This window comes from Vigna unguiculata, chromosome 11 (assembly GCF_004118075.2).
Source record: "Vigna unguiculata cultivar IT97K-499-35 chromosome 11, ASM411807v1, whole genome shotgun sequence".
In the NCBI taxonomy this organism is placed as follows: domain Eukaryota; kingdom Viridiplantae; phylum Streptophyta; class Magnoliopsida; order Fabales; family Fabaceae; genus Vigna; species Vigna unguiculata.
Window position 1 is genome coordinate 12,870,260 of NC_040289.1, and position 9,030 is coordinate 12,879,289.

The 9,030-nt window shown below is 28.9% G+C and overlaps 1 protein-coding gene across 1 annotated transcript; it reads right to left on the reverse strand.

Annotated features, from left to right (window-relative positions):
* Positions 1-638: 638 nt before the first annotated feature.
* Positions 639-1,556, reverse strand: LOC114170037 (ethylene-responsive transcription factor 4). Its single transcript, XM_028055505.1, has one exon. The coding sequence runs from the start codon at positions 1,466-1,468 to the stop codon at positions 881-883; it is 588 nt and encodes a 195-aa protein (XP_027911306.1). The 5' UTR covers positions 1,469-1,556; the 3' UTR covers positions 639-880.
* Positions 1,557-9,030: the final 7,474 nt, after the last annotated feature.

Genomic DNA, 9,030 nt, shown 5'->3' on the forward strand with positions numbered 1-9,030 from the left:
TGAATTGTGGTCATAGAATTGACTTAGAATTGAGATGCGCGCCAAAACGTGACAAGAGCGTCCTCAATTCACGAGGTAGGCGAAACCAAACATATTCGTCAGAACCTTCAAAACAAACCCGCGCTCCCATCATGAACCTGCACAAACCCTTTTTTTTTTTCTCTTCTTTTTCTTAGCTTTTCAATTTCAAATGTGGTAAGATAAAGTGGATTCCAAAAAAAAAAGTCAACAGAAAAAGCTCAACAATGCCCGCCATTTGCGTGCTAAGTTCCATACAAATTACTGATGTGTACGATTTAAAAATAATGGTGTGAGAAATAAATAATGGCATCAGAATATTTATGATGATAGAATATAATAAATAATATAGTTGTTATGATACACAAATCTGTATCTAGCGAGTATCATTTTTTCATCATGTCATGTGATCAAATTCTAATTTCGAATTAGCACTATTAAATACACAAACAAAAATATGCATACAGTGAAAGCTGTGTTTTCAATTAAACATTTCTAAATACAGAATCATAACCATGTTCATAAATTTGAAATTGAGAGGTTTTCAGAAACTTAAATTTTGAATAAGACTTTAAATTCTAAGAACAGAAAAATACTCTTTTATGTTATAAGGAAAGAAAGATATTAACTTATATATATATGGAAAGTTAAACAGCAACGGCAACAACAGTGAGGAGAAGACAAATTTCTTCTTCGGTTGTAAAAAAAAGCAGAATAGAAACAAAAAACTTAAACCTGCTTTTTTTTTTCTCTTTTGTTTGGTTAATTATAATCTATTTACATTAAAAAAATCGACCATGGTGCCAGCTACTGATTTGTTAATAAACCACCGAGCCGCGAAAAAACCGGATCATTTCCCTGTTCATGCAACCTCGGGCGGAGGAGGAACATTAAGGTCAAGATCCAACACTCTCCGATGTGGGACCCGCTCGTAGTCCACGACGGAGGACGAGTCGGAATCACTCTGCGTGGTGGCGGCGACGGCGGTGCGGCGGAAGGCGGTAACGGGAAGATCAAAAGCCCGCACCTCCGCACGGGCGAACGCGTCGAAGAAAACCACGGGGCGGGCGACGGGGAAGACGAACGCCCCGGTGGCGGCGATTGGGGTGAGAGTGAGGTCAAGCGGCGGCGGCGGCGGCGGAGAGGGGGACTCGAGGGTGCTGCTCTGGCTGGGGCTACGCGCCACGTGGGTAAGTTCCGCGTGTGTGGGAAAATTTGTCTTCGCCTTCGCGCCACGGAAATCACGCGCCGCCGCATCATACGCACGCGCGGCCTCCTCGGCGGTGTCGAAGGTTCCGAGCCAGACGCGTGTTTTCTTCCCGGGGTCGCGGATCTCGGCGGCGTAGCGGCCCCACGGTCTCTTCCTGACCCCGCGGTATCGGATCTCTTTGTTCAAGCGGGTCGAATTGGACCCGGATACGTCGTTGGATCTGTTGTCACTGGGAGCCATTGTTGTTGTTGCAGCGAGTTTGAAATTGCGAAGAGACAGAAAAAGTGAGAGAGTGTCGCAGGCTTGAAAGAGGGAGACAATAGTTGCGGTGTTGGAAGGGTTTTTATAGCGAAAAGTTGGGTGAGAGAGAGAAGAGTGTGTGCGTGCGCGTTAAAAAAGCTACGCTCCTTTTGGGCGCTTGTTGCGTACTCAACGTAGATTCACTTGCATAAATAATGTGCTCACTAGTCTCGTGCTCCTAATTTCATTCCAAATTATTCTTTTCATGTGGCTAGAGACTGCCACAAATGTGTTTTCAACTTTTAAAACAACTAATTAATTTACATAATTATTTATTTACTGAAATCCATCTAGTTTATATGTTCTATCAATTTCAATAACAGGATATATAAAGTGATTAATTTTATTAGATAAATGTGTATTATAAAAAAACACGGGTGTTTTCATAAGATTATATCCATGTTAAGCAAAATCTATCACTAATTACAATCTCAATTTCTTATTTTTAATTAATGATCATTATTTCATTTGACTTACTTAAAGGAATCAAATACGTGTTACTCACTTGATCAGTAAAACATATTATTAATTTTTGCACTTTTGGAACATTTTTAAAATGCTATTAATATTATATATACACTTCAAATTAAATTATACATATATAGTAAAAGGGATAAAACAAAATTAAAAATGACATACACATTAATATGATAAAAGAAATCGTAATAAAATATTATATTTTATATCTTGTTATTTTTCAAGTATGAATAATCCAATATGACATTGTTTTAGTTTAATAAATAATTTTAAATTCAAGTCTTAGATATTACATAATTAATATTTTTAAAAATTATTCACAATAATTTTATTTAACTAAAACAAATTTGTTTCAGGTGAGGGATAAATTCTAAAAGATTATCATACCAAAATATCTTCCTGTTGCTACTTCTGCAAAATATAATACAAGTCTTCGTGACTGAGAAATAGGTCTATTTTCAAAATTTTAGTTAACAAAACATAGAGAAAAATAGAAAACATGTTTCAAGTGTTGACGCATTTTTTTAAGACAATTGTGCAACAAGTATATAGCTAACTATGTTTTTCTTATCTTACCCTTGATTTGTACAGAAGGAAAGGAGAATGATGAAGAATTTGAGAATTAATATAGTTTGCATGGTAGAGAGTACAATTTTAGAAGTTGGTAAAATTTTTCATAAAATTATTTATTTATTTTTATCTATCTTTTTGTTTTCAATAAGTTTATTAAATTATACAACTTTCAAAATATTTTATCTCCATTTTTTATTTATTTATATTTTATCATAATAAAAATTTTAATCTTAGTTTTTAAATTTCTTTTTAACTTTTATATGTATATTTTGTTTAGAGTGAAAACAAGCTTCCATCCATGATACGGAAGAAGAAGGATAAAGGAGAGAATTAAGAACACTATAAGAAAAATTATATTATAAAATTTGTTAGTAAATACAAACACTTCTTACTAAAATAAAATTATCAATGATTTACTAACAGCTAATAAATCGTCGATTAAATGTTTATCAATAAATTTTACCAACAAATTAAAAAAAATATTAGTAACTATTGACAATAAATTTAATTGATAAATATTTATTTATAATTATTGATAACCCAAATTTGTCGATAAAAATTTGTTAGTAATTGCTGACAATCTAAATCTACTTGTAAAATTTGTTAGTAAATATTATGATTTAATATTTTTTTCCCCTCCTCCTACTCTTTTTCTTTTTTTTCTTCTTTATCCTTCTCCTCTTTCGTTGTCCATCGTCATCGTCATCGTCATCATTATCATTGATGTTTGTCATCATTGTTGATCTTTCACACCTTCTTTTCCTCTTTCTCTTTTTTTTTTTCTCTCATTTTCATCTTTTTCTTTCTCTAGTTATCTTTCTTCTATATTGCTATCATTGTTAGTGTCATACGAAGTTTCTTCCATAAAATCCCTTTTCTCTATCAAGAATGAGAATTGTATATTGTTTTATTTATTACATATTATAGAAAATATATTCTCGATAGAGTATATTCAATTCTTAATAAAGTTTATTTTTGTTCACGTACATGATAAGAATTAGATAATTAATATAAGATTTATAGAAAAAAATAGCAAGTCAAATCAAGGGAAAAATATGTTGATCCAATTTAACTCATATTTTAATTAGTTTGAAAAATTTTGTTCTCGTGTACAATCCATATCCAACCAAGAGGTATTTTGACCTAATTTAAAAGAAAATAAAAAAAATAAAAAAATGTACTTATTTTAATATTTTGTAAGACAATGGTGATTGGTATCGTATTAAAAAAAGGGTAAAATTGAAATTTGTTCACGTTTGAAATTTTGATACATTTTTGTCTCCAAACTTTTAAAATGAATAAATATAATTTTTTTAATCTAACTACGTTAAATATGTTTGACGAGTCAAGCGTGTTTCATGCTAACATTTGAAGTGTTTATATAATTTGACATGTTTCCACTTTAGCTGAAAAACACATTTAACATGTAAAAAGAAAATTGACCTAATTAGATTAAAAGAACTGTTCATAAACCAAAATATACAAAATTTTAGATAAAAACGAATTTCAATTTTAGGTGAAAGTTCAAAAACTAAAAATATATTTAACCTATTAAAATGATTTTAAATAAAAATTTGCAAGTTGCTTGTAAAAGACAAGTAAAATATGATGCAATATAGTATTTAGCCTACTAAATATTTTATTCTAATGAACTTTAACACTAAGTTACTTTCAGTTATTATCTTTACATACAATAAAAATTGATTACATATACTTTTGCTCTTGGTTCTGGCTACCAATGGATACACATAATTATTTCTCGTAACCTTTTTTATCTCCTTCATAAGAATAATATAAATTAGGTATTCTTTTTCACAAAATTACTTATGACTTTTTCAATTTTTAAGTATCACTTATAATAAAAAAGAGTTGTTTTTGTGAAGGAAAACTCTTAATAAGGATAATATAAACTATTGAAGAGTTCCGGAGTAGTAGGAGAACTTGATAGAGAATAATTTTTACAAGTAACAAACAATGTGAATGTGTGTATCGTCTTGTTCAACGCTCCAAAAATCTTGCATTAAAAGAAATTTTATGACATTATTTTACAGATAACTTTAATTTTATGTGAGTTTTTTAAAATTACTATAATATACAATAATTTATTCTCTTGACATCCCTTAGAAACATTAATTTTAACAAATTGAGTATATAATAAATTGGTCTTCCCTTAGATTATATTTCAAATTAAATTTGAATTATATGTCTTTAATATATATTTCTTTATTATAGTGTTACTTTGAAGTTTCATTATCTTTCATAAACTCATTTTACTTTTTTCTGAACATAAGTGCTTGTTTTTATTTTATACACACTTCAAAAATATACTATTACATAGATAACTGTAACTTAATATTATCTATTGTAATTAAAATCATGATTTATTACGATGTTATTGATTAATGAAAATTAAACTCTTTAAGTAGTCTCTCCACTTATCAAATTATATTTATCTTAACACAAACTAAAGAAGTGTTACTAAAATTAAGGAAAGAAAGAAAAACTAGATCCACATTTATAAATTGATTTTGTTATTTATATTTCTTATTAAATAGTTTTTTTTTATAATTCGTTGAGAATAGATAATAAAAACAGATCTTCCTATTGTGTATTTAATAGAAGAAGAAGATTAAAAAAATGGATATTTTCATTTTTATTTATTTACTATATTAAGGATTTATATTCAAATAATATTTTTATTAATAAAAAATTGTCATTAGATATACTTTAATATGAATGGAGTACCCATCTCCAATGTAACTTTTCTAACCTGCCACTGTACTGTGAAGGGGCACACGCGCGTGCACATGCATGTTCAAGAAACACCAACCAAGCAATCTTTGATGCTTTTTTTTAGTTATATTTTATTCTATGCAATGTAATATTCGGCACGGTCAACGAGATTTTTTTAATTTTGACTGCATTGTAGCATGAGAGCTCTGCGCCGCCCTCTACAAAACCGGGAAAACATCACCACGTGTTCCCTCGATGGACACAACATGAACTACGGAGGCGGCAGAAAACCCTAACGGCAGTTAAAACATCTACATGTGTGTCTGTTGTGCTGCCACAAACAGACCATGACGGCAGTTTGAAGATGCTTCCCCACACATTTGTCGGTATGCTTTATCCATCACCGCCTGTACAGATCCCCTGAGATCCAATCCAAGGAAAAAGAATTGGATAAACAAGTCCATTTTTAAATTTTTAATGTAGACTTCTTTCATACCATGTTTATATGTACAAACTTAAATAAGTTTTTCATTTTTTGAAATCATTAAAATTAGCATCTAAAAATTATAATGACTTTTTTAGTTATTCAGTAAATATTGAAAAATTATAATAAAAAATGTTGGTTTCTATTTGTCTATTTGGCTTCATTTAACAAACTAAGTACATCTCATCAATCATGTAATAGATATATCATTTTTAAAATTTTGATTTATTTGTATAAATGTTATTGAATTTTTAATAAATAACAAAACAATTACTTATATATTTATTTTCTTTTTCATAGAATTGATAGACTAAAGACACTTTTTAGTAGTCAAATTATTGATGACAGATATGAGTTTGATTTTTCTCTAAAATAAAATAAAAGAGCAAAAGATTTAAGATTGACTTTTAAACAAAAAATACATGCTCTTTTAGAAAATTAATTTCAGTAAATTATTTTTAAAAGGTTAAAATTATATTTAAACTTAATTAAGTAAAAGATATATATGTTTTTGCTTGACGTTTTTCGTCGACGTAAGAATTGAGGAATTTTTTGGATGTTGACACGTGAGAGAAATTGGATCCCTATGGGGAAACAAACATAGCCGCCCCTCCATGAATGTAGCGCCGTCCTTACAGAGATGAAAGATTATTGTAATACTTTGTTGTACGGTGAAGTGGGACACTAGAATTATTGTAACACCAACTCATGCTTATGTTTCAAATTAATTTTACCAATAACTAATTAAATAAACAACTAAAACAGTTGTTTACTCATACAGTAGGTATATAGACTCGAGTTTTTTCTGTAAAATATACCTTCTGTTTGGTTTGATGGTTTTACTATTTTTAACTCAAAACAAAAGTAGTGTATGTCCTGGTGTACTTTTTCATCCAACTTAGAACTCTTTTAAATACAAAAACACACACATTATACTCATACAATGAGATCTAGTAAAATCTAATTTTCAATTTTCAATATTCAATTATTTTTACTTTTATGATTTTTTATATTACTATTAGTTTTAAAATTTACAATATATATAAAGTTATATATCCTTACTTTTATTTAAGTTTTTGCAAATAGCTTTTAACTTCTGTTTTCATTTAAAGAGAAATGTTTAATAACAGGGATTGAGTAAAAAGTGTTTAACAGTTTGTAGTTTTCTTTTATTAAATATATTAGTATTTTACTATTTGAATTATTATTTGATAAAAATGAGTGGAAAATGCTGCAAAAGTGGTGGGGCCACCATATTCAAACTCTATGCAGAATAAGTTTGATTTAGGGTGAAAGGGACAAGAGAAATTTGATGAGATAACTTTGATCCAAATGTATCACATTGAATGTCCAAAACATAACTCATCTCTTTCTTTGGTTGTTCAGACACTTTACCTGCCAATATTCTTCTCCTCCAACCATATTGACTAAATTTAAGTTATTACATTGCAAGAAAAACTGACTAATATGTGCAAAAACAGTAAGAATACTATCCATGAAGCAATATTCATAACTTGGCTGCCATACTGTGAAAACATTGATGGACCTCTGCAAAAGCAGATTTTAGGTTTGACTAAGTACATGACACTGTTTGAATTGTCCCTATATAAGATCTATGAAATTCAGGGGTGAAGTTCAAATGTTGCCACATATTCTTGCTTGATTCTTCTTAAAGTTAGCCTTTTGATTCTCTATGAAATCATGAAAACAAGTAAGTTGATTGTTAAAATGCATTTTCGAAAGCTTATCATAATCAAAATCAAATTTGTTCAAAAATAAAAACCGATTACACTATAGATCTGAGGGAGTAAATTTGAGAAGAAAAAAAGGTAATATGAGAAGAAAAAAGGACAAATTATACTTTTTATATATAAATTATTATATTTTAATTAAAGAAAGTTTTTATTTTCTTACATTATTTTTTCTATTCAAAACAAACACACATAATAATAGAATCTAAAGAATATGACAATAATATATATGAAATTGTAACATAAAGTTTATTATCAATAATAATATATTAAAAATAGAAAAAGTTACCTTTAATCATAATATTTCTTTACACTCTTTCAATAACTTAAAATCTTCAATAATTGAATCAGAATCGAAGCTTGTTGCAATATCCCTTTAAATCTAGATTATCATTGTTAGGAATCTAAGTATGAGTCTAAGTTTCACGTTTGCTAGAAATGAGAGAGTAGAGCACTATATAAGGATAAATACCCATAAACCCATTGTCTTAAGATTTTGGATTGAGAGTAGTGTCAATGCCTTATATGGTTGAACTCAGGTCTCATTGGATGTTTATTCTCCCCGATGAAACCCCCTCCTTAAAAACCTAACAAGATAGTGCTTGTTAAAAATTTAGCCTCCGTCTTATTTCTCAACATATTCTTCATTATTTTTATTGTAGAAAAATATCTTTCGGTTGTAACTGTAGAACCTAGAAGAGTCATGATAAGACATTTTTTGTTGTTGCCAGACATGAATAAATTCTTCAAATTTGAATCTTGACAAGCATCAATAATGAAATGTTCAAGTTGAAAATTCAAATTAACCTTCTCTTGCTCATTAAAATCCATGGGACAATGTTTGTCTACAAGAGTGCAAATTTTATCAATATTAAAAGCTTTATAAGCATCCTTAGGATCTAAAGCATGCTTAGAATTAATAACTCCATTGCTTGGTCATTAAATCTACAAGTTAACTCTTGTAATTACTTATCACTGGTAGCAAAGAATATTTCAACTCTCGAATAATGCTCCAGTGTAATATGATCACTACAAAAATCTTGTAAGTTGTGTCGTTTATTTTTTGTATATTACAACGTTTTTAAACATCGATATTTAGTGCGTGGCGTTTATTGAAAATGCTGTAATTCTTACCGTCACAAAGTATAATATGACGTTTTGAAGTGAAACGCCACAACAAACGCCACTTTATACATTGTATAAAATGACGTTTTAAAGATGTAATAAATGACATTTAAAAATGGTGTTATTTACTTACTAGAAAACAAATCCAATAAAAATAACAACACTTAAAAATATCATAATTCACATTATATTATGACATTTGTAAATGTCACTATTATAAATAATTTTTAATAAAATATTTTATTTTTTTATTATTATCCACCTATATTTATAGTTCATAATTCAATAAGATTTTATTATCTATTACTATTCACCTATATCTATAATTTCATACTTCAATATATTTTTTCTTTAATAAT